This window comes from Canis aureus, chromosome 33, assembly GCF_053574225.1.
Source record: "Canis aureus isolate CA01 chromosome 33, VMU_Caureus_v.1.0, whole genome shotgun sequence".
NCBI lineage: Eukaryota > Metazoa > Chordata > Mammalia > Carnivora > Canidae > Canis > Canis aureus.
Window position 1 is genome coordinate 30,237,324 of NC_135643.1, and position 26,618 is coordinate 30,263,941.

Genomic DNA, 26,618 nt, shown 5'->3' on the forward strand with positions numbered 1-26,618 from the left:
TTAAAATATGAATTTCAAATATTTTATTAAGGGAAAACAACTAATTTTTGGGTTTCTAAAATCTTTAAAAACATTATAAAACATTTATAAAAAAGCTTCACAAAATACAAATTGAATCCAGCCAGATATTTTGACTAACCTCATGATTCACTATAAAAATCAAGTATTACAAACGCTTGTGGATTTTTACTTTATAGTAATTCCCTGAGGACTTCATTTCACATATATCAAACCCCTTTCACCATGTCTAATACCAATAGGAACTATTTTTTTAAGTTCTCATTACACCATTAAGACATTTTAAATTGCTGTATCAAATTTCAACCTAATGATACTTACTTATATAAAAAGATGGAAAATGTATTTTGAATATAGATACATGAAACAGATTCTATCATTTAGATTTCGGAAAGAAATGCAGCTTTTTAGTTAGCATTGAGGCAAAGCAGGGAACCTGCTTCTTTCCAATTGCATTTGGGTCTTTGCAAAAGTCCACTCGGCGCTGAGAAACTTTCCTGTTCACCAGGGTGAGTAGTTCTGTGAACTCTAGGGAGGAGCCAAATTTTCCCAGCATCTCACACAGATCTTGAATGTACCATGAGCCATTCACAGTTTCCCGATGAGAATAATAACCTAAAAGGAGGAAAAAGGGCACTGAGGTTTTTTTGGCTTTCAGTTACTTTAACTGAAAAACACCATTATAATGCAGCACCATAGAAGTTCTCAAAAATTTTTGCAGAGTTAAGATGTGTCTGTGATAGTTTTTCTCAGTTGACTAGTCTCATATGGGAAAAGGGATTAATTTATACAATTTTCTGAAAATGGGGTTTTTCTAGTTCGTAAAAATTCCTAAGATCATAGTCACCCAGTGGTAATTCTGACACATGAGATTAGAAAGGAAAACATAGTCTGCTGCATGAGCAAGGAAGAACCATCTTCAAAGTATCTTCAACAAAGCTTTCCATGAATATTATCATGACACCAGCACAATCAACGGAGAATAGGCAGCTAATATTCAATCTGACTTATAACTTAACATGGTTCTCAGGAATGATTTTTCTGTAAGTTACTTTATATTTCCTATATCACCGTCTGCCATGTGAGCAAAGAAATCTATTCTAAGACTGTGAACTTTAGTATCAAATCAAGGTGTCTGACAAAAATACCAGTCTGAAGCCCAGGGAAAACTTACAGGAACTCGAGTCAGGAAGGCCTAGTCTTTGAGGAAGGCCTAGTCTTTGTTTGTATTAAACAGCCACCCACCTTCTGCAACAGAGTAACACATGAGAAAATCCGCTCCAGCAGGCAACGTGTACACTGAGGCCGCATCCACCTCCGTTATGTTGTCCTCCAGCTTGTCTGTCCGATGATCCACTACATCCAACGGAAGGACTGGCACGTCATGCTGGTCTCCTCGACATGCCTAGGAGAAGAGGAGGGAAAACCGCTGTCTTTTCTTACCTACTCTTTTCTTCCCAGTGTTTAATACTTACAGTGAATGTAGAATTTAGCACACTTCCACATCAGCATCAACAAAAGCCCCTTTATAGGTAATTCAGAAACCATGCTGTCAAGTTCTGGAGCAAATTAAGCTGACAGTTTTTCCCTACTTAGGTTTTCTTTTAATTAATGTCTTCAAAAAACTGTCTTCCTCAACTGTATACCAGATTGTGTGGATGGAAAGGTATGCTATAGAGAAAGCCTCTGTGGTTCTAAGGTTTCTTATGGATTAACCACACTATAGCACCAGGATGCTACCCCTTTTTTTAAAGGCTATGGTATTTGCCTAAGGTATTTCTTTTTTTAAGATTTTTTTTTTTTTTTTTTTATTAGAACAAGCAGGGGGAAGGGCAGAAGGAGAGGAAGAAGCTGACTCTGCTGAGCAGGGAGCCCAACGTGGGACTCGATCCCAGGACCCTGGGATCATGAGCCAAAGGCAGACACTTAACTGACTGAACCACCCAGGTGCCCCTTGCCTAGTGTTTCTATTGAATTAGGGAATATATTCCCAGACTGGGTTGTGCTTGCTTAGCTGCTGCCATAAACTGTCAAAATGCTACCACCTGACCTGAGAAGACATCTTTTCATGTGCCGTTTTCTTTTTGCTTGTACTTCAGAGTGTCTCAAATTCTTATCCACCAATCCTGAATCACACAAAGGCTGACATTAATTTCTACTCTTAAATGACTGTTATGGGGTGAATTTTGTTACCCCCTCCCATTTATATGTAGAAGTCCGAACCCTCAGAATCTCAAATGTGACTATTTCGAGACACGGCCTTTGAAAAAGTAACTAAGGTAAAATGAGGTCTACTGTGCTTCTAATTTATAATTAGCGTCTTAGATTAGGACACAGACATGCACAGAGGAAAGACCATGTGAAGGTACAGGGACAAGACTGCCATGTCCAAGCCAAGGACAACTGCTAGCTTGATCTCAGACTTCTAACCTCCAGAACTGTGTTTAAAAAAAAAAAAAAAAAAAAAAAGCATTTATATTGTTTAAGCCACTCAGGCTGTGTACTTTGTTCCAGCAGACCTTGTAAATTTAATACAATTTCATAGTGGTATTTGAAGAGTTATAAGCTTTAAAAAAAGTCCTGAGTGATTTCAGTGCTCAGATAAATAGACCCCTAATACTCCATTTTTACAGGGAGATTTTAATCTTACGTTACCAGGCTTTTTTTCAGAACTTACTTTCCCCACTGTCTTCCTCTAGGTCATATAAAACACCTAGAATTTTGATGCTCTCACTTGCCAAATCAGTGACAGTCAGCTGAGAGCTAGCCTTTATTGAGGGCTTGCATGTACTAGGCACTGTTCAGTCTTTTTCCATTTGTTAGGCGGCTGTTTATCCTCACAGCCACCCATAAGGCAGTGCTATTTTCTCCCCGTTTCACAGATGAAGAATCGGAGGCACAGAGGAATAAAATAACTTGGCAAAATATTTTCCTCCTTTGTGTCTATCCCCACATAGTAGCTTGCTAGTTATTTCTAATTCTCTTGTCTCTGTCGGTACTGGCACTCCTTTTCATGAAGCACTCATGTCATGATTTTCCCTGATTTTTCCCGTTTGCTGGGCCATCCCCCTCAGTGTCTTTCCTTTCTCGTTTCTGTTTTACACTCGTTTTTCAAGCTATACTTGATATGTGCAAACTCATCTACTCCCAAGGCTGCCATGACCATTCATCTCACTACTCTCAAATGTACTTCTCCAACCCATGCCCTGCCTTATGTTCTAGAGCTGTAACTCTAACTGTATGTGACAGATACTCCAATGCTGTTGTCACAACAAAAACCATGGGTCATTCTTATAGATCCCCTACTCCCTCCCCTTAAGGCTTTATGGCAGGTGGAATGTGGCCATGCCTTCCATGCTGTTTATACATACAGAATTGCAGGCACTGGAACATGGTGCAAATTCCTTACTGATGTGCCAAATGAGATGTTTCAGGCCCAAACATTTTTATCCCTAATACCAGTTTGGTTGAAGGGAAAGGTGAGAGGGTGAAGTAAGCTAGCCCCAGAATACCTGCATTCTGCCCACTGGCCTCCATGCGTGGTGCTCTTAAGAGACCCTTTTTCTGGCAGCTCCCCTTGACGTTGGCTGGGCCAGAGTGTGGCACATTGGTTATTTTAAGTCCTTTCAAATGTCAATCTATTAATAAACTGATAATCTTTATTATTTATTCCTTCTTAAGAAGGAATTACTACTAATGGGAATTGCTAACTAATTGCAACTCTGATTGGCTAGGAACCCAAAGCGGCCCTGGCCTTTCCAATTAATGGAGAAAATTACTTTGCAAAATTGGCTTTAGTTCTTTATAATCACATGTGCAAAACCATGGACTTACAGTTAAGATTGTAACATAATCAGTCTTACCTGAATGATAAATATCTTGGGTTTTCCAACTAGGCTCTGACATTTGTCTCCTTTGAACAAGCCAGTCAGTGTCTGAATTTCAATTTTGGCATCATATGCATAAATGTGATTTCCTTCACCATGACTGAGGAACACACATAAAAAGCAATCGGCATCTATGTGGCTAGAGGTTGATGCTGTAAAAGTCCCCCAAGAGTTCACAAAGAAATAAAGATGTTTATTATGTACATATAAAAAATTCAATTTACTAACACTAGAATAAAGCTACATATGATGGAGGAGGAAAATTTATTATAATAAATGTAAAAAGGAAACATAACTTAGTCTTTAATCAAAACCATACTGTATCTGATTTTTAAAAACCTACTAAAAGTTCAGAGTTTAAACAAATTTCATTAGCTTTTCTACAACAAAGAATAATGACACAGAAAACATAATGGGATTATTGTGTAATAAAAGTTTCTTTGAATTAGCAGAGAACTTCTGAGAACAGATGGGAAAGACCAAGCAACTACTAATTAACAACTGCTATGTGCTGTCGCCACCCCCAGTGAATGTAGCAGCTTCGCTGTATGTCAGCAGCATTTACAACTTCCAAACCTTATGAGCAATATAGTAGAAAACCTGGTAAGCAGCCAGTTAAAATTAAAATGATTTATAGATTAAAGGAGTCTAGTACAGAGACTCAAAATTTAAAAACAGAACTGGGATCCCTGGGTGGCGCAGTGGTTTAGCGCCTGCCTTTGGCCCAGGGCGCGATCCTGGAGACCCGGGATCGAATCCCACGTCGGGCTCCCGGTGCATGGAGCCTGCTTCTCCCTCTGCCTGTGTCTCTGCCTCTCTCTCTCTCACTGTGTGCCTATCATAAATAAATTTTAAAAAATAAAATAAAAAATTAAAAAAAAATAAAATAAAAACAGAACTACCACAGGATCCAGCAGTTCCACTATTAGAATTTATTGATGGAAACGAAAATACTAATTTGGAAAGACACTTGCATCCCCCATCCTCACTGAAGCACAATGGTCAGGATATGCAAACAACCTAAGTGTCCATCAGTGAATGAATGAAGAAAATGAGATGTAGATATACAGATATAAATATATGTACGTGTGCATATATATATATCCATTTATAGCTGATTATTCTTCAGCCATAAAAAAGGAAACCTTGGCCTTTGCAATAACATGGATCTTGAGGTCATTATGGTAAATGAAATAAATCTGAGAAACACAAATACCATACGATCTCACTTACATGTGGAATCTAAAAAAAAAAAACCAAGCCAAACCCACAGATAGAGAACAGATTGGTGGTTGCTATTAGGTATGATAAAGTGGGTCAAAAGGTACAGGCTTCCAATTATAAAAGAAATCATGGGGATGTGATACACAGCCTAGTGCTTATAATAATACTGTATTATATATTTGAAAGTTGCTAAGTAAAATTTTAAAATCCTTATCACAAGAAAATTTTTTTTGTAATTCTCTATGGTGACAGATGGCAACTACATACTGTGGTCACCATTTTACAATGTATACAAACACTGAATCATTTTGTTGTACACCTGAAACTGATATGTTACACATCAATTACACCTCATTTTTTAAAAACCTCTGCAGCATAAATACATAATTATAACAGTCCATTGCAAATGACTTGAAAATCCACGGCACGCAGTAATTATGATAAACATAAGTTTACTACTGCATAGTGATGTAGAAATTTAGAGACAATATATGTAAAACCATTTTTTTTAAATAAAATATTTTGAAGCCATAATATTTTGAAGCCAGTAAAAAACTTGGGTATAGGAGTGAATTGAAACATGACCACCCCCCACCCTCAAAAAGGATGTCTGTGTGGTTCAGCGGTTGAGCATCTGCCTTCAGCTCAGGTGGTGATCCTGGAGTTCTGGGATCAAGTCCCACATCAGGCTTTCTGCAGGGAGCCTGCTTCTCCCTCTGCCTGTGTCTCTGCCTCTCTCTGTTTTTCTCATGAATAAATAAATAAAATCTTAAAAAAAAAAAAAAGCTGCCCAGCATCTGTAGTATTTGCACTTTGACTTTTAATTGCCAAATGAGGCCATTTCATTCATTTCTAAAATAACAGACTGTAACGAGTGGTACGCTAAATACAAAGTTTGGAGGCATAATACTTTGCAAAAGTCTCTGAATCTGGTAGGTAATAACATATAAGCAGAGGCACAACCAGACCTGTAATCCATGCTAAATTAGTTGGTAAGACTTTTTGTTTTACAACACAGTTAAGTATTTGGATGTATTTATAGATAGGATACTAATCCCCTCAGAAGATAAATAGGAAAACTACTCACCCTCATGAATTTTGAGCAGTAGTTCTTCTGCTTTAAGATCATTAAAGCATTTCACCTCAAATCCTAGTTCTGAAAACCTGGTGATAAACTGGATATTAGCTTATGAGCTATTCAAAGTTGTCACATACCCATATTTACTTGGAATACATATATCTATACATGTTTTTATGACCTATAAATTGATCTTGGGAAAGAAAAAATGAAATATGACAATGATGGTTTCCCCTGGTCACCCACAGTAGGAAAGGATTTACTTATAACGGTTCAAGTTAGGATACTGTCATCTGCTATGCAAATATGTATGTGATGATGCGGAGCCTGTTAACATTTAATAGAAGAGAGTTAGGAAGAAAACTGAGGCCAGTTCTCATGGGCTGCTCTGCCCAAGCGAGGCTCCCCTTCAGACACTCTTGCTCTGTTATTTCCTTGGTAGGAACAAGTTCTGACGAGTATCCTGTAAATGTCCCATCCTTGTGACATGTAGATAAAACCAGTACCTGCGCACGAGATTATCCCTGTCTGCGCTGGTGCCGCGCCTGTCCGGCAATGTTAGGTGCCAGAAGAACCGCTCATGATTGAAGATCAAAGCAATTCCTCTCCTCTTGTGGTCCATTTTGTACTTTTCTTCCGGGTCAAACATTTCTCTGTTGATAAGAAGTTTAAACAATAATCACTTTAAGTCACACTAAATAACAAGCTCTATGCCCAAGACCCACATGTGGGGCCGACAGGTCTGCCCTTTTCCCCTCCCCTGCCAGGCTGACATGCTACTGGTGTGCACTGGGAAAGCCTTACAGCCAAACTGGTAAGGAAAACGCTGAAATATTTCTGTACTGATTGGTAAACAGCAGCCATCCCGAGCACCCCCCGCCCAGGCCCCTCCAGGGGTATCTTTGGTCCAGGAACTGGGGATACCAGCCTGCCCAGGCCCAGCTCTGGCTCCAGGGTCTGCGCCACACCAGTTCCTAAATATTTTGAACATCAGTGTAGGTCCTCACATGACCAGGGGCAGCAGCCAACCCCCAGGTCTACGAGCCCCCTGTTCCAATGCTAACACTCAGTCATTCTCCACTCTACTCACTCCCAGGCCCCCTTCTTGCTTCTTGTGGACTGGTCATGATCAGCAAAGGAAGAGATCTTTATTAGGAAAGAGCACATTCCTACCTCTTATAGAAGGCATCAGTTTCCGTCACATTTTGTTCCTCATCTTTTAAAAAAAAAAAAGTTGAATTTTGTTAATTTACTTTTTGACTTGTGGTAAAACACAGCAAAACTCCTGCGCCCTAAACCCTTAAATGTCGAGTATATGGGGTGCCTGGGTGGCTCAGTGGTTGAGCATCTGCCTTCGGCTCAGGTCGTGATCCCGGGGTCCTGGGATCGAGTTCTGCATCAGGCTCCCTGAAGGGATCCTGCTTCTCCCTCTGCCTGGGTCTCTGCCTCTCTGAGTGTGACTCATGAATAAATAAAATCTTTAAAATAAAAAATAAATGTCAAAGTATATGAAAAGAAGGGGGGCAAGGAAGGGAAGCTGCTTAATAATAAATGAACGATAAACTGACAGCTCAACTTTCTCACCCCAAATTCTCATTTGCAAAATGGGAAGTGTACGATCAAGAGAAATAGAGAAAATACGATGCAAATGCATTCACTGCAGAATATGCCTACAGAAACAGAGTGATGCAATCGCAGAACTATGGACTAGAGCAAATGAAATACGGGAATGTTTTGCAGAAAATGTTTTTGCAGCTATCTCTGTAAACGAAGACATTCTACACAGAACTGAAACACCGTGTGTGGTTAATACCGGATTACCCTGACCTGGAAGAGGGAGAGGTCTGGGCGGGGAAAGGGGAGAGGCAAGGGCAAAGGCCTAAATTTTGGATCTCCTGAGTGGCACACTGGCACTTGCAACCCATCACGTGACAGGGACCTTGTGGGCCACCCTTCACTGAACCCTTCCCTACTCTTGGAACAGTGCTGTGCACCAGAACTTTCTGCAGCGAGGGAAGCGTTCTGTACATCTGCTGTCCTATATGCTCGCCGCAGGCCACAAGTGGCTGAGGATGTGAACTGGGGCTAGCGCAGCCAAGGAAGGCAGTTTCTCATTTAATTTCATTTTTTTTTAAAAAGATTTTATTTATTCATGAGAGGCAGAGACCCAGGCGGAGGGAGGAGAGGCAGGCTCCACGTGGGGAGCTCGAGGCGGGACTCGATCCCAGGACCCGGGATCACGACCTGAGCCCAAGGCAGCTGAGTCACCGGAGCCCTAATTTGAAGAACCACGGCGGCCAGCGGCTCGTGCACTGAACAGCAGGGGGCCGGCATCTTCTACAGCCGAGGCCCAGGCACCCCAGGCACCCCAGGCACCCGTGGCCCTGTTTTCACTAACAGACCTAACGGCCCTGAAGGGAGGGAAAGTAATGAATAAACCAGCATTGGGAGTGTAGCAAGCCGCTCCTCCCCCTCGAAGTCGCTACAGGAAGCCGGTCAGGCCCTCTCCCTCGGCGGCGCCGGGAGGGTCCTGCTCCCTCCTCCGACCACGGCTGTTCCAACCCGGGACTAACCCGGGGCGGCGCGCGCTTCCCCCGCAGCCCCTCCCATGCCCCCCGCCCCCCGCCCCCGCGAGCCGTGCGGACCGGTGCCCCCTGCGCTCCGCGGGCCTTGGCGCCCCTGCCCTGCCCGGCAGCCCCTCCCTGCCGAGACGCGCTCTGCCCCGGCTCCCCTGGGCGCGCCCCCTCTGCTCTGCGGGGACGTGGGTGCTCCCCACCAGCCCCGCTGCCCCCGGGCGTCCTCGCCGCGCAGCGCCTCGGCCACTGGCCGCTTCACCCCTGCTCTGCCGAATACCCTAGTATTCCCCGGGCTCGGGCTCCGCCAGGCGACCTCGGGGCCCCTCGCTGCTGCCCCGCGCCGCCCACTGCAGGCCCGGCGGCCTCTCACTCACTAGGACACTTTTTCTAAGATTTTTATCTATTTCCTCCTGAGAGACACAGAAAGAGAGAGAGAGGCAGAGACACAGGCAGAGGGAGAAGCAGCTCCCTGCAGGGCGCCCGACGCGGGACTCGATCCCGGGATTCCGGGATGACGCCCTGGGCCGAAGGAAGACGGTCAGGTCACCGGCTGAGCCACCCGGTGCCCCTCTCGGACACCTTCTGCGACACTGCTCCGCCCAGGACACTTCTTCCTGCAGACACCACTCTTCTGGAGAGTCCTCCTACATCACACAATCCTACCCAAGTACCCCTCACCCTCCGCGCTGAAGGAGACCCCTACCCTGCATACTGCCCACCTCTCACCCCACCCACCGGGATCACTTCCTACTCTCCACACTGCCCTACTAAGCCACAGGAATTTTGTCTCTGTCCATTTTCAAAAGGGTTCCAGGACCTACCTCCTTATCTTTTTTTTTTTTTTTTAATTCATTTATTCGTGAAAGACACAGAAAGAGAGGCAGAGACACAGGAGGAGGGAGAAGCAGGCTCCATGCCAGGAGCCCGCCGCGGGACTCGATCCCAGGACCCCAGGATCACGCCCTGGGCTGAAGGCAGGCGCCAAACCGCTGAGCCACCCAGGGATCCCTGCACCTCCTTACCTTTAAACCAGTTCCACAACACATCTCAAACTGATCACATTCAATCCTTGTGTGAAGGACCATCACCTCATTCGTTCCCCCCAAACCTGCCCAATCTGGAAAGCACCATCTCTAACACGGTGCACAGGGCAGCAGACCCAGGAGCTCACCTCTTGCCGCTTTTTGCTCCACACTGGGGAGACTACGGCAGCTTGAAGTGCAGCGGGTGGAAGCTGTGCAAACGGCCAGTCACCAAACTGACTCACATCATCGAGGGCGAAAACATTGGAGATGCACATTTGATTGGGTCGTTAAAATTCATTTTTTATACAAATGAGAAATGTCCTTAAGTTTCTCTCAGGCTAATATGGGACACAGATATGTAAATAAATAAGGTCCTCCAGGCAAAAGAAAAAAATCCATTTTCTTTTTTACAGTCCAAGGAAGGAATTGCAGCATTCCTCCTGGCTAGGTGTAATTTAAGCTGTGCATTTGGCTGGTCTCAAACACTGCCCTCAGCTTAGACGTGACCTATAGGTTTAGGAAAGATAGCTAGTTTCAAGTAGCTCCAGAGAACTTAAAATAACATTCAGTTTCAAGATACGGCAATCTCTGAGGGACTTTTAAAAAGTGTTTTGTTGTTACTGTTAGTACTATGAATGCAGAAAGAAACTGGACTCTGAGAACTTATTTCTGACCCTCGCCAGCTCAAACCCCATCTAAGGGCACCCTGCACCTTGCAGAACCCACAATGACCAGGTCCAGCTGCCATTCTCTTCTAGCAATTTGTTCAATCAGAACAGAAAGCGGGGGCACCTGGGTGGTTCAGCGGTTGAGCCGCTGCCTTTGGCTCAGGTGTGATCTGGAGTCCTGGGAACGAGTCCCACATCAGGATCCCTGTGTGGAGCCTGCTTCTCCCTCTGCCCATGTCTCTTCCTCTCTAAGTGTGTCTCTCATGAATAAATAAATAAAATCATTAAAAAAAAAAACCCAGAAAGTGATGGACATAGATGTTAGAACCTAAGTTCCAAAACTGGACTGGAGTTAATAAATTTCACCCAGGCTCTGCAGAAAATACTACACCGTGACTCTGTTGTGGTCACTCTAAGTGGATGTCTTCGGCAGGCAAACCTTCAGAAAGGACGCACTTTAACAAGCGTCATCATCACATTGCAGGAATACAAATTTACTGCCTAAAAGAGTAAATGGCTCTGTTGACATGGAAAAGTAAAATTTAATGGAGATACCCTATGTAACAGATTTGTAAATTCCTGTGCATCTATAACCTATTTATCAAAAATGGGTCCGTCATTAAACCTGACTCTTGACCTCTTTGTACTTCTTGCCTCTGATTCAGGCAATCTTCCTTTTCACCATGATGCACCCACCACCTCTTTGCTCAAGCCGGTTAATGTTTTACAAAACCAGTCACTCCTTTTTCTTCTCCTCACCTGGATTTGATAATCCCTCCAGATAGTCCTGCCAGCTGGCATTTGTTGATGGCCTGGCACTTTACATACCTTCTCTCCCTCAGCTCCACAGTCCCTGAGGCAGAGATCCGGAGAGTCCCCCAGGCCTGTTCCGGGACAGTGCAGGGGAGCTGGGACTGAAGGCCAGGTCCGCCTATAAACCAAAGTCTCTGCACGCTGGTCGCCACGTTAAACGCCTCCTACACAGAGGCCAGCTACCTTCCTAAACCAAGGGTTCATTTCTCCGGACTTCTCCAGCGTCTAGCGTCACCATCTTCATTCACCGCAATATCTATGAAAACCTACCCATATTCCCTATTAAGAATCTGATAAATCATCCTATATTAAGTAAAGTATGTCAGGCCTCACAGTAAAAAAGGGATGGAATGGAGAGAAAAGGGCACAGGTAGGAAAAGGAAAGCGACGGGTAAAAAGAATGGGGGGGGGGTGCCCTGAAAGTGGTGGGGCCTCCTGGACCCCCGCCTCGGCACGGAATCCACAACCGGAGCGGCCCCGGGCCTGCACTGCGCCTCCCACCAAGGCGGCTCCCCGAATGGCCAAGGTGCCTTCCTACGACCTGCTCCGGGCGAGCCGGCCTGGCGCGGCAGAGACTAAAGAGCGGGCGTAAGGCACTCTGCCAGGTTCAACCTTCTCTTTTCTTTCTTTCTGTATTTCTCTAACTATGGCCAGGCTCGAAATTTCTAGAGCTATCAGAGATAGTTCGTGGCAGGGAAGAATGTTCGCAGGTCCCCGTAGCAGCCGCGGAGGAAGAGGTGGTTCCCGCGGGGATGCACACGGCCCGGGCTGCCCCGGTCAGGTAGCGCCTTGCCCGGGGGCTCCCGCGGGCCGCCTATGCTCTCAGGGCGACGCACGCAGTCCCTGGAGTGAGAAAGGGACACCTGGACCCAACTTCCAAAAGCGAGCTTCCCTAAGGAGCGGGCGCGGGCCCTCGAAGGCGGCCCCGACGGCCCGGGCCAAGTGCCGGGGGCCTTAACAGACCGAAGAGCTAACGCGCTGCCCCGCCGGCCCCGAGCGCCCCCCGGGCCCCGCAAGCCGCCCTCGGAAGCCGCCCGGCCCCCGCCTACCTGCAGGCCCAGCCCGGCGGGGCCCCGGCGCCGAGCTCATCGCGGCCCCGGGCGCAGCGCCGACGCCCGCGACCTCCGCTTCCTGCGCCGCCCGCGAGCCCCCGCCCCTTCCTGCGCCGCCGCCCCGGGGGCCCGCCCGCCACTCCCGAGCTCGCGGCGTCCGTCCGCCTGGCGCCTGGAGCCCGGAGACCGGCCCGGGCCTCGGGAAGCGCCGGTTGCCCCCCGGCTCGCACGGGGCCCGCAGTCTCCGCCCCCGGGCTTTGCTCCTCCCGACCGGCTCCGAGGGGACCGGCCTTCCCGAGCCAGCTGCTGTACTGGACCCGTTAGGATCTCTCGTAAAAGCTCTTGGGATTCGGGACAAAGTAAAACTAAAAGTCTGGCTTTCCTGGGTAAAGTTATCCCTTTACCAGGGATAGCAATCGCGCAGAAATTCGGAGCCCGAACTTTGGAGCCTACAGATGGAGCCTTTTCTGGAGCGAGCCTGTTGTCCCCGCCCGAAAATGCCGAACAGCGCGCGCTAAGTGGGCCCGCCCGGGCGCTCAACGTGGCCTGTAACGGGAGCTCCTCCTTGGGTGGTTGGCTATTGTGTAAATTTGCCCCAATGAACAACTCTAACCTCGGCTGAACAGGTGGCTTCATCTTTTACTTCTCTGGGCCTTGTCATTTAAAAAAGTAACCATCTTCAGAATGGGAAAAGAATGGGTTAAGGCATCATTTCTAATACATTAAAAGTATAAGGGATCCGTCCTCTATAAATACTACCCTGATTGGGGAGAGAAAAAATATAACTTGGTAACTTTTCCTACGTGTGCTCGGTTACTAACTCAAATATGAAATCAGGTTTTTCCTCATCCCATGTCATTTACTAGTGTTCATTTTGCTGTATTTCAGAAATCGACTTTAGTTACTTTCTACTTAAGACATGGAATATCATTCTTTGCCTTATATGGTTTTGTGCTAATTAGGTCAAATTGACTACTTAAAACAGTGCCTGGCTTCAAAGAACTCATATTTGTTATCATCTTTAGCTCATTGAAAGGACTGGCCTTTTGGTTTCCCCATTACCTGGCACAGTTGCTTAGCCTGTAGGAGGTGCTCAATAAATATTTATCCATTGAATGAGATCCAGGGTTTCAGCATTTGCACTCTGGACTTTATTCAGTTTGAATGTGTTATCTGACCACCAGAACTTCCTGTCCTTTTGCCTAATTTTCAGGGTCTTCTCTGAATCCTGAAAACACTCCCTCTATCAGTGGATCCCCAGTTGGCTGACCTTCCACTTATCTGAAAGGAGGAGATAAAGGAATCTGTTACCCTTCCAAGTACCTTGTTATCTCAGAATATTTTATTTTTAAAACATGTGGTTATATTTTAAAATAAAATCTTGTCTATCTTCAGATGTAAGTACAAAGCATTTTAGGATACTTATTTCAGAATTTTAAGTATGTAATTTTAGCCTTGTAAAGCAATAGCTATCCTAATAAAAGGGGTAAGTGCCTAGGATTGGAAAACAGGCTGCCTAGATTCTATTCCTGGCTCCATTTTCTTAGCTGTGAGACATTTGCACAAATAATGGAACTTAACCTCTCCCAGTTTCAAATTCTTCTTTACAAAATGGCGACCAAGGTTACTCAAGTTTTGGAGACAGAAACTGCCAAACTTCTAGAACAGTACCTAGCCCACAGTAAGCTTTCAGTTCATTATTTGTAGCTACTGCAGACTATCTAGGCCACTTCTCAAACTGTGGTCTCTGAGCCAGCAGTATCAACACCATCTAGGAACTTACTAGAAATGCAAACTCCTGGGACCTATAGAAGTGTATCTCCTGAATGAGGAGCTGGGGGTGGGGCCCACTAGGTGTTTTTAATGCCAGAATCCAGTGAATCAACTGCATGCTCACATTTGAAAACCACTGACATAGACGGACTAGAATCCTACCAATCCTACCTTCTCAAAAAACAAAACAACCCCCCCCCAAAAAAACCTAACGCAAATCCATATTAAAATAATTAAGATACCCTAAAGACTGAAAGTTACTCAATAGATGGCTTGAATGCACTTTCATAGAACTTTGAAACTGAAGGTCTTAGCTGTCACCTATCCTAGAAATGAAACATACGGAACAGATTTCAGAGATAATCCTCAAATTTTGGTCTTTTTGTTTTGTTTTTTAGTTTACTCCACTAAACCTTCTGGTTTTCCCTATATAAGTCACGGAAATATTAGTTTCTATAATCCTGATTCCTACACTTAAGAAAAGCTAAAAGCCAACAAAAAAGGTTTGTAAAGTCATGAGCAAGGAGATTTTGAAGGATATTTTGGAAACCTCAGCCTGAGGCAGAAAAGCCTAACATCACTATGGCTTATATGCCAAGAGGATACCACTGATCAGTTTTAGTTATTTTTATTAGTAACTATTAGTTATTTCTAGTATACTGGTTACATCAACTCATTCTTGCTTTTATGATTTGAGCAATGGCTGGTTTTGTAAGATTAAGCCGTGAGGAAAAACAGCCAACTAAAGGGGCTACTTCAATTATTATAACCAGTCCCTGAATGAATATACTGCAAATACATTATGTGTGAATTTGAACAATGCAACAAAATATATGTGGGAGGATCTTACCTAATAGGCTTCATTCTACCCCAAAGTTACCGGTCAGTCTACTAAAGAGTTTTTATAGAGACTCCATTGTTTTCATTTTGTTAGATGTTTTTCTTGTTTTGTACCAAGATAAAATACACAGCTTGATTTCCTGATAATCTTGTACTTCTATACTGACAAAAATACCATTTTTTCATCTTAGGGAGAATGTTATAAGCTAATGAAACAACTTTTTAACTAATATTACTAGTATAATTTACAAGCCCACTGAAGGCAAGCCTGTTCCAAATGTGTTTCATTTGGTTCTGTCCTCATATTTCAATTCTGTCTTCCTTAGAGCTTCTGGGTGCCTGAGTTTCTAAACCAATGAAATGAATACAGCCTTATCTGTCCCTGGAAAACTGTGTCAAAAGGTTTTAAAGACAAAGGCATTATTTGAAGGCAATTCAGTTTTATTTAAAAAATATCAGTATTATGTTTCTTGCATAGAGCTGCTAAAAGCTAGTTTTGGGGTTTTCTTTTTTGCTTGTTTATGAGCTTTATTCTATGGATAGTGCAGATACCATTCTTAAAATCTAAATACATGCCCTGTGGTACGTGATTCAAGTGCAGACATCAGTAAGGACTCACATTCAGCTTAACATATATACACATACAGAAATCATTGTAGATTGTAAATGTACATGGATTAATATGCATACATATTTCCTAGCTCCGTTTACTGGGAGGGTCTTAGCAGCAGTGACACCTCAACAGCAATGAGCACACTCAGCACCCAGGTATTGGTTCCTAAGTTCCAACAGAAAGCATTCTCCAATAAAAGGAACCAGTGCTCTTTGGAGAAGAGGCTGATTCTGGTGCTGGAAGCCTATAAGACAAGTCTAGAGTGACATCTCCTACTTTCTTGCCAGAAAGTATTTAAGTGCTCAAAAATCAAAAGGATGGGGGCACATTACAGACACACAGGAGCCAAAATGACATAACTCCCAATAGCTGAGCTGGAACAATTTGAGCAATAAAATAAACATTACTCAAAGTCTGAAAGAGATATACATGAGTCCATACTGATATAAATAACTGAATAAATGGGATGGGTGAGGAGACAAATCTTTCTTACAGAAAAATTCCAAGAATCATATAAAGAAATTCCCCTTTCCAGCAGGTAGAACAGACTCTTGCCCACCCCCCACCTTTCACAGACTGATTTGGGGACTGGCTTCCAAGGAACAGAAGTATGGAAAGGGAAAAGTAGTAACTTGACAGTGGAGAAACCCAACAGACACTACCTACACCAAGTGTTTGGAGTTACCATACCAAGTTGATTACATTCAACTACTGATATGATCTGGTGAGAAGAACCCTTCTTCACCTCTGTGGTTTTCTTCCTGAAAATATCCATAACCCAAGGTCAAATATGAAGGAAACACCAGACACGCCCAAAGTGAGGGGCATTCTACAATACACCTGACCAGCACTCCTCAAAACTGTCAAGATTATGAACAACAAGCCTGAGGAACCATCGCAGACCAGAGGCTTATCAGAGGCATGATGACTAAATGCAATGTGGTATCCTAGATTGGATCCTGGAAAAGAAAAATGACATTAATGGAAAAACCAGTACAATCCAAACAAAGTCTAGAGTTTAGTTAGTAATCACTGATGTTGGTTTCTTAATAAATGTTTCATGATTATGTAAAATGTTAACATTAGGGGTAAGGCATATATAACAAGTCTATATTATCTTCGCAACTTTTCTATAAATCTAAAATTATTCCAAGATAAAAATCTTAACATAGAAAAAAAGCTTCTTTGGATCTTTGTGTAGAATTTGTGACCATGAACTAAAGATTTTATAGAATTCTAAGTCTGTCCTCTTGAGAGCCAATGCTGCCAAGAAAATCCATAAATTTATTATAAGTTTAAAGTTACCTGGTCAAGTATTTCAATGGCAAATATTGATAAAGATTAAATATGGACAATGGATTATAAAACTGTTACCTTTTTAAAAGTATCAATTAAGGGTTCCAAACATTTAAGTTAGAGCCCAGTTTGCTCAATTAGTCACAGGGATACACATTTCTCATCTCATAGAGGACACATCCTTAGCAGAAAAGTTCCATCATCTCAGTTTGGAAAGGTATTAGGTCTTTAGCAATGATATCTATTTAAAGTTAGGAATGGGGATCCCTGGGTGGCGCAGCGGTTTGGCGCCTGCCTTTGGCCCAGGGCGCGATCCTGGAGACCCGGGATCGAATCCCACGTCGGGCTCCCGGTGCATGGAGCCTGCTTCTCCCTCTGCCTCTCTCTCTCTCTCTCTCTCTCTCTGTGTGTGTGTGACTATCATAAATAAATAAAAAAATATTTAAAAAAAAAAAAATAAAGTTAGGAATGTAGCCCCTTCTCCAGAACATATTTTTCTCTTTGCTCACTTCTGCCTGTAGTGACTTAAAAAGAACCACTTCTCCTGGAGCTGTCCTTCTCTGACATTTTCAAGCAGTTTATCTTAATAACTTTGGCTATATAAGCTACCCAAAAGCTATATGGTGCTTGGGATCCAAGGCTAGGGAAAGCCCATAGCCAGCGGGAGGCAAAGAGCAGTAGATGAATACAGCTGTGCTTTCCAAAGGGTGGAAAAGCTTTCAACACATATAGACATTTTCAGAGGCAGCTAAAGTCCTGTGATTTGCTTCTAAACATCTACTAATAATTTCCAATGTAAATGAGAAATCTACAAAAGATAGTTCTTTGTATCTTGCTTTACCATCCCTTTTGACTCCACAGTTAAAAATTTTTTAAAAAGTATCTAGAATAAAAAAAAAAAAAGTATCTAGAATAATGTTTATTAAGGCAACTATTAAGAAAAGGTTTCAGACTTTTAAAGATATACCTGAATCTACTATGAGGACCAAGTGCTAGGAAATAAACACCAAAGCATAGTAGCATATAATTCTCTAATGTGTATGTGAAGTAACTTCTCATTTGTCTCAAGAAATCCATGTTTTCTTCAATTTAGGCAAAGGTTATAGCAAAATATGATATTTGTCATATGAATGATTCATAGAATGGGAGTGGCTTTTCTGAATTTTGTTCATATCACCTTACAAACACATTACGTAAAACCTACAGATCCTGGTTTTGCTCCCTAAGAGGCCACTAGCTGATGGTTCCAATTATATTAAAAGAGAGAGAGAGAGAGAGAGAGAGAGAGACATGGAAACCTTGTCCTTATAACTAGTCTTATCATTAACAGAAGTGAGACTTATTCATATGTTTAACGGGCTCATCAAGCCCATTCCTCAACAGGAAAACAGCATAGAATGTGTTAATTAAAATAGAAAAAAAAAAAAGATCCTTCCAGGAATAAATGTATATTTAAATTTTTATAGTAAACATACTTCTAAGTGAAGATTTCCCCATATTTCCAAATAAGACAGTGTTTAACATACCTTGTAATCAGTTTTACATTTGACCTCATTGTTTTGGTAAACACAGCTGTGAAAATTGAGTTACAGACTCCTTTTAAAATATTCTCTCCTTAACATGCACCTCTCTCTGAGATTGGTCAAGACAGTTTGGCACACTAAGGAACATTGTCCAGGAAGATCACTTTTCCCATTTTTTGCTTTAGTCTGAAGTTTTAATGACAAAGTAAAGTCTTAAAATAATCCTTTCACAAAAATAAGGCAGCTTTATACTGTAAAGCAGTAGTTCTATATTCTTCTGTCCTGTCACCAGCCATTAGCATCTTCTTCAGAGATCACTTTTTTCTTCATAGCGACACCTACATGCAGCTCGTTGGCTGTCCAGATATGGCTTGCAGCCTAAATGTATAACACTGTCAAACAAGAGCTCCACTGTTGTTTCACATGCTGCAAAATAAGAAAGAGCTATTACTGCTCGGCAACTGAAAAGCACCGCTCTCTCTTCCCATATATTACATGTCACAGCACGGTGTCAAGTACTCCCTTACTGGGCACGTAAACATCTGTTACATCAATGTCCTCTCAAACCTTTAAAGGCCAGAAGCACCTATAGACAGACAATCGGTGTCAGTGTCTTGGGCACGTATCTACTTTTTTGTTTGCTTGCAACTGTTCAACCCAATTTTTTTTTCTACTAGGCCAACAAGTCTCTCTCAAAAGCACTGATTAGTTCATCACTGTTACTTTTCCTTTTATTTGAAAAAAACACTAGAAAAGATTTTTAGGTGTAGAAGAAATTAAGGTTAAAAATAGAGAAACTTCAGAACATTTAATTATGGTTGACGACTTCTATGAACTGATCATACATCATTTAAGATGCTTAAGATAAATGGACCCCGCTCTTGCTCTCTCTTTCTCAATATCCCAATTTGGCTTGGGAAAGGAGACCTAGAAATCAAAAGTGTTTTTTCTCTAGCAGAGTTTAAAATTGTTTTTAGGACTATAGAAAAGATAATGGATTTACTTTTCTTATTCTAAGACGCCTGTAACAGCCAGGTGAGATTATCTCCATAAAATTCACTTACAGAGACACTGCAGAGTAGCCTTTAGTCGTCTAAATACTTCTTGTTTCAAATACTCATGTTAAGGAAGAAACTATTCATTGCAAAATCCTGCCATTTTTAAAGTTCTCCAAAAGGCTGTGCCATTAAGGAACACAACCACCATAGAAGTGTAAAGGCTATAATTATTCAGTAGGGCACTGCAAGGAAATTGGCTTCATCATTTAGCCCGGTTAGTAGGTCCTTAGATCAGAAGACAGGAAATACATCCATGTACTATTCTGCTGCGCAACTAGTTTGCCTCAGCTGAAAGCATGCAAGGGAATTCAGAGGCTGGGAGTTCAAGCTGCACACCTGGAGCAGACACTTCTTCCCTGACAGTTATTATAGGAATTCAGAATTAGACCTATGACATTGTTTGGGGAATATTGCAGTAGACAGAACACAAGTTTTAGAATCAGAAGTATGCAATTTAGGACAAGTTACTTTTTTGAATCTCAGTTTCCTTCCTTGAAAAATCAGTGTACCACTAACTACTTCTTTGGGTTTTTGTGAACATCAAGGAAAACATATCTAAGATATCTAGCATGGTATCTTATGAAAAATGCCTAAAAATGTTAGTTTCCTTTCTTGCACCTTCTCTTCTGATTTCAATGTATGATAAATACTTCAGCTTAAGAGTGAAAAGATTTTGTAACTTTTAGTATTTGTACAGTGATTTGTATTTCCACAAATATTTTATTGTATTTTGATGAGAACTCTATGAGATGGGTACTATTTTATAAATGAGAACACTGAAACACCTTTACCTTTTGCTGACTTCACTTTTTTGTTTTTTTTTTAAAGTATTTTATTTATTTATTCATGAGAGACACAGAGAGAAAAAGAGGCAGAGACACAGGCAGAGGGAGAAGCAGGCTCTCCACAGGGAGCCTGAGGTGGGACTTGATCCCGCGTCTCCAGGGTCACGCCCTGGGCTGAAGGTGGAGCTAAACTGCTGAGCCACCCGGGCTACCCTTCACTTTGTATCCCTACACTCTGACTATGACTATATGTTAAATCCTGTAAGTCCTCCTAGCAAATCTGAGGGTGGTTCCAGGGACCCTCCTGACACAGATACATATGAAGAAACAAATTTAAAGCTCAAGTCTTCTAAAACTTCCCACTCTAAATCCTATGTGCTGTGTTCTTAAAATCACTGGATCCAGGATTTCAAACTTTAGCCTCTGGATCATTAGAGTCATTAGAGATACACTACAGGGCACAAGATCTTGGATGATTCTTCTCTGCCTCGCACATACCCTCTTCCCAAAGTCTCCTAACACTTTTTGCTTCCATGACTATAAATCATTTAAGATTACAAAATCAATGACTCCTCATCTCAGGAAATTGAAAGGGCTGTGTCACAATAGATATAGTAACATGCAGTGGAAGATTTCTAGTGGTAAACCCTGTACTAAAACATAAAGCAGTCAATAAAATTTTACAAATAGCATTGATCTCCATCCTGCTGGATCATCCTTACCCTGAACATGCTGAGCTAGTCCTAGTGTTTTCTGCACATCCCGGCAGATCTTAGAGAGGCAATACTGGAATTCCTCATCGCAGTCATTCTTGCTCTTGCCACAGGTCTCATAGCACCTGTCATGTTGGTTGCAGCACTTTGTCAGGGAAGGGATGCCAATATTAAGCTGAAAGAGGCATTTGGATGGATTATTGTTGATGAAATTCAAAACTCCTCTGCTGAAGTATTACATTCAAGTAGACTTAGAAATCAAGGATGATTACTGCCCATTACTCCCCCCACATGCACCCACTATGGCTCTCAGCTATGCCTCAAAACTCCCTATTTTGCAATATTCAGTTACCTGCCAGTAACAAATGTAACTTCCAATTGTCCAAAATACACTTTTAAAAACAGAAAGGTCAGGATAAGAGCAAAGATAGATTTTTGGATATTTCAAAGTATTTTGTACCTCTCCCTCTATAAAATATACTTTATATGAAATATCACTGAAAACTTTTAAGCTTCTACAACTCACATTTTGTTATTGTAGTTCAATCTCTAAGTGTTTATCCACTCCCTAAAGATACTGTTCCTTCAAATCTACAGCTTATCTTTAACTGGTTTTATTAGCTTTATACGCAAAACGCTTGTGTCTAGGAATCACTCATAAACATTTTTTTCCTGTAACAGTTGGTTCAGATTTAGCCTCACCTACCAAAAACCCCCATAGCTACCTTACTTAGCTTTGTTTTAATACAGAAAATATTATGCTTTATCTATACTTTTTCATCCTAAGTAGCATTAATTCTACACTTCAAACTTTTAAACCATGTGTGTTACATGAGAAAATATCTTTCCAACAGTATTAACATCTATGAGATTAAAAAATAAAACATGAATTTTATTCCATTTAGTTTTGTTAGGACTTACTAAATGTGCTTTAGCTATAAAAGCATATAATAAACCTAATTACCATTACAACAGGCAAAATTATTTGTAACCCTGAGAATATACTGACAGTCTTGCATTATTAAGAGTACCACCTGGTTGGGGTGCTTGGGTGGCTCAGTCAGTTGAGTGTCCAACTCTTGATTTTGGCTCAGGTCATGATTTCAGGGTCAAGCTGTGCACTGGGCTCCACACTCAGCAGGGAGTCTGCTTGAGATCTCTCTTCCCTCTCTCTCTGCCCCTCCCTATCCCTTTATCTCTCTCTAATAAACAAATAAATCTTTAAAATAAAAAAGGAACACTAGTGATCATAAAACTTATCAAATAAGAAAATAATATTTACGTGAACACCAAACAGTGGAGAGCCACATCCATTCGGTGGGGAGGGTTTATAACCATAACGCGGGAAAGGCTTAGATCCTGTAAAATATAAATGGTATCATAATTAATTTTCAAATATGACTTAAAAACATGCAAAAAAAGTCTATGATGTACTACTAGACTAGGCTTGGAAATATTTAATATTTGGGTACTGACATAAGCGAATGTCTTTATTTTAAGCCTATATACCATGCAAAACATGTAAAAGCTACTCTGCACTTCAGGAGATTTCAGAGTTTATATGCCAGACTGGGTCCATATGTATGAAAGACAAATCCACCCTGTTTCCCATTTTTTGTTTAAAAACTTATGGGGCAAGAACTGTATCTTCCCAACCTTTAGCCAATACTCCACTGCATGCAAACCTCCATAACCATTAACTAACCAGTTTACTCACAGAGCTTAACGCAATGAACATTTAATTACTTTAACACCATTTTAAGACATTACAGGACCATACATTCTAGCCTGGACTCCAACCAATCATTTCACAAATACATTTCTTTGCCAGCTAAGAAAAAAAGTGAGGAATAAACAAAGCATGGTGAGCCATATTACTCTGGTTCTATTCTCCCTAATAGCACCAATGGTTCCGTAACAATGAGAAAGATGACATCACAGCAATCTAGAATGCTGCAAAGTACTTTATTTTTTTAATTTTTTTTTTTTTTAATTTACTTATGATAGGCACACAGTGAGAGAGAGAGAGGCAGAGACACAGGCAGAGGGAGAAGCAGGCTCCATGCACTGGGAGCCCGATGTGGGATTCGATCCCGGGTCTCCAGGATCGCGCCCTGGGCCAAAGGCAGGCGCCAAACCGCTGCGCCACCCAGGGATCCCTGCAAAGTACTTTAAAAACAGCTCTCCTCATGAAATCTAAAAATCGCTTCAACATCCCTAACAGTCACCTACTTTCTCTTGAATGTTTCCCATAATCCTCCTCCAGTATTAAGAAATAGCCTGTTCCATTGTAGAATGGCACTAACTGTTAAATTCTTTCCAGTTTTCCTATAAGCAATCCTCTACTCCTGGGGAACACACAATGAGCCAAGCCAATTACCTATTTACATGATAATCCTTCCAACATTTGGGACTACACTTTATCTTCAATTCTAAAAGCAAAACATCCCTAATATCTCCCCATAGTTGCTTACTTAGGAAAAAAAAAAAAAAGGATCCACCAACTTTCAGTCAACTATTATTTATTGCTATTAGACTTAAATAAAGAGGGATCCCTGGGTGGCGCAGTGGTTTAGCGCCTGGCTTTGGCCCAGGGCGCGATCCTGGAGACCCGGGATCGAATCCCACGTCAGGCTCCCGGTGCATGGAGCCTGCTTCTCCCTCTGCCTGTGTCTCTGCCTCTCTCTCTCTCTCTCTCTCTGTGACTATCATAAATAAATAAAAATTAAAAAAAAAAAAAAGACTTAAATAAAGATAAGTTTACCCTCCAAAAGTAAAATATGAGGAGAAAAAGCAACCCTTCCAGTAATCAACCATCAAAATAAGTAACCCACTCAAAGTAAGGATCTAAAAATGGCTTAAGTGAGTTGCTGAGATTCACATGCTTCAGTGAAGTAATAACAAGGTAGAGCCTAAAGAGAATATAAACTGATGAAAATATAAAGCTCTAGCCTGTTCCAACCAGTCTGAAGAACAGTATGTAGGAAGAGAATAGTTATAATGGATTGAGGAATGAGGAAGCCAATGACAGAAGTTGGTCTTGTTTCTCCAGCACTGTCCAAGAGGATGGTTGTTTCTGAGCCCTTTCATTCTTAAGAAAACTGTTTATGATTTGGCTTTCCACTTAAAAGGGCCTGGATATCTAATGGGCACCTCAAACTTAAGATGTACCTCCTGATATTCATCCCCAAACCTGTTCTATCCATAGTTCCTTCTCAGATGAAACAACTCCAACATTACTGGTGCTCAGAAAAAAACCTTAGCCATCTTTGATGCTCTCATTTTCTTATATCCCACATCCATTTCCACAGCATGTCTTGTTGACTCTACCCTCAAAATATTCAGAATTTAATCACTTCTTCCCACCTCCACTGCTACTAAACTGCTCCAAGCCACCATGGATTACTGCCATCCCTATCTCGGTTTCCCCACTCCACAGCACTGCCAGCCATGGTCTTTTTTCAACACTGAACCTGAGTGATCCTATTAAAATTAAAATATTCAGAATTTAATCACTTCTTCCCACCTCCACTGCTACTAAACTGCTCCAAGCCACCATAGATTACTGCCATCCCTATCTCGGTTTCCCCACTCCACAGCACTGCCAGCCTTGGTCTTTTTTCAACACTGAACCTGAGTGATCCTATTAAAATTAAAATACGTTAAATAAAGACTTTCCTCTGCCAAAGCCATCTCCAATGGCTTCTCCTCTTATTCAGGATAAAAGCCAAAATTCTTCCAATGTCTATTAACTCTATATAATCTGCACCCACACACAACACACCATTACTTCTCTGATCTCATCTTCCTACTGTTCCTTCACTTCATTCCATCACATCTGGTCTCTTCGTTATTCCCAGACATGCCAAGTCTGCTCCTGCTTTAGTGCCACTGAACCTACTGTTCTATGTGGATGCTCTTCCTCCCCAGTATCTACATAGTTATTCCTTCACCTTCTCAGCAATGCCTTCTCTGACCATACCATTTGTAGCATGCATAACCCTCAAAAATTTCATATTATTAGCCTACTTATTTATTATCTGTCTCTCCATACTGAAATATAAACTCTGTGAGGGCAGAAATTTCTGTGTTTCATACCTTTAAAGTCTAGAACAGTGCCCAGCATATGGTTAGGTTCTCAAAAATTATTTGTTGATGGATGAATGAATGAATCAATGAATGAGTAGGTGACTTGGAAGGCAAATCCCCATGGCAGTTCTAATACTCATTATAAATAAACTGGTACTGCTGCTTATCCCTCAGTCTCCTTTGAGTTTGGTGAGCATTAATCAACCTCCAAAAGCCTGATCACTTCTAGTTTGTCATATCTCTTTAAAATGTGCCATCCCAAACTGAACACTGTAAGGTGAGGTAGATAAAGTACTTGTATCAATAGAGCCTAAGACAATTAGCATATATTTTAGCCATGTCTCAATGCTAAGACACATGAGAGAGTAAGAAAAACTATCAGTTCTTTCTAAAATAAACTTTCTAATATCTACTGCTAAATACTCTACAGCTTAAATTTTGAACCTAAATATTAGATTGGGAAATTCTGTCTTGTTAGTTTTAGTTTATCATCCAAGACTTCCTGTACAGTTTAAATTTCGAGCTATTCACTCAATATCACTGGCTGCTCCCAGATATTTATAAACTTGAGACACAGATACTAACCAAGGCAGAGGTCTGCAACACCCTCCCACAGACCAGCCCTCTCTATAAATAGCTGTGAAGTCATCAACCCCATCTTCTGGGTAGACCACTCAACCAGGTGTGATTGGTTGTGATAAATCAAGTTTTCTCCAGCCTACATTTTTCATGGGAGTATCACGAGAAACTAGCCATCTGATGTACTGTTTTCTTTGGCCTACCACACTAGAAATCTCTTCACTGAATGGGAGAGAGGCTGGATTAGCATGAAATTCTTGGAGAAGCTATTCTAGTTCCTTGAAGCTTCATCATGATGCTTTCCCATCAGGGGTTTTTAACAATCAACCATTTAAAATGTTTAGAAACTCATTTAGCAATAGATATTAAGCAATGGGTTGAATTTAATCTGGAAAAAGTACAATAAATAAGCCAAAGGATATTTTTTAAAAGTCTAGAAATAAAAAAAATAAAAATAAATAAAAATAAAAATAAAAGTCTAGAAATAGGAAAAGTAGTATACTTCCTAAACTTTTTTTTTTCAAAGATTTTATTTATTTATTCATGAGAAACACAGAGAGAGAGAGAGAGAGGCAGAGACACAGGCAGAGGGAAAAGCAGGCTCCATACAAGGAGCCCAACGTGGGACTCGATTCAGGTCTCTAGATCAGGCCCTGGGCTGAAGGCAGCGCTAAACTGCTGAGCCACCACCTGGGCTCCCCCTTCCTAAACATTTTTCAGGTTAATGATTGGATTTACTGCTTTCAATTTAGAAGTATACCTTTATAGGTATCTGAAGGTTACCTATAGGTAACTCATATTGGGCACATTACTTGAAAATGTAACTAACATACTGTTTTATCCTGTTTTCTTTTTTTAAATTTTTATTTATGATAGTCACACACACAGAGAGAGAGAGAGAGAGAAAGAGAGAGAGAGAGAGAGGCAGAGACACAGGCAGAGGGAGAAGCAGGCTCCATGCACCGGGAGCCCGACGTGAGATTCGATCCTGGGTCTCCAGGATGGTGC

At 41.8% G+C, this 26,618-nt stretch overlaps 2 protein-coding genes and 1 long non-coding RNA gene across 5 annotated transcripts in view; 1 reads left to right on the forward strand and 2 right to left on the reverse strand.

The window, feature by feature from the left end:
• Nucleotides 1-12,992, reverse strand: CASP6 (caspase 6). 2 transcript variants are annotated; one of them, XM_077882268.1, is made up of 7 exons: nucleotides 12,746-12,992; nucleotides 7,381-7,423; nucleotides 6,714-6,860; nucleotides 6,217-6,293; nucleotides 3,882-4,057; nucleotides 1,264-1,423; nucleotides 1-633 (listed from the first exon to the last, which is right to left on the reverse strand). In XM_077882268.1, the coding sequence occupies exons 1-7, from the start codon at nucleotides 12,975-12,977 to the stop codon at nucleotides 395-397; spliced, it is 1,074 nt and encodes a 357-aa protein (XP_077738394.1). In that variant the 5' UTR covers nucleotides 12,978-12,992; the 3' UTR covers nucleotides 1-394. The 2 variants fall into 2 exon arrangements, with proteins under 2 accessions (XP_077738394.1, XP_077738395.1); XM_077882269.1 differs by lacking the exon at nucleotides 12,746-12,992 and adding an exon at nucleotides 12,339-12,453.
• Nucleotides 12,467-16,319, forward strand: LOC144303865 (uncharacterized). The gene is made up of 2 exons (XR_013370865.1): nucleotides 12,467-12,967; nucleotides 13,555-16,319. It is a non-coding gene; the product is annotated as an uncharacterized LOC144303865 (long non-coding RNA).
• PLA2G12A (phospholipase A2 group XIIA) overlaps nucleotides 15,375-26,618 on the reverse strand; it is a 17,204-nt gene continuing 5,960 nt past the window's right edge. The window contains exons 2-5 of one of the 2 annotated variants that reach the window (XR_013370861.1): nucleotides 22,225-22,301; nucleotides 20,952-21,117; nucleotides 18,390-18,812; nucleotides 15,375-16,526 (exon numbers count right to left, since the gene is read on the reverse strand). Coding sequence is in view for 1 of the 2 variants with exons in the window: in XM_077882271.1 (XP_077738397.1) it covers nucleotides 18,694-18,812; nucleotides 20,952-21,117; nucleotides 22,225-22,301 (362 nt within the window). In the remaining variant the exon portion in view is untranslated. Of the gene's footprint in view, nucleotides 16,527-18,295; nucleotides 18,813-20,951; nucleotides 21,118-22,224; nucleotides 22,302-26,618 lie in introns of those variants that run through there. The other variant, XM_077882271.1, reaches the window with a different exon arrangement.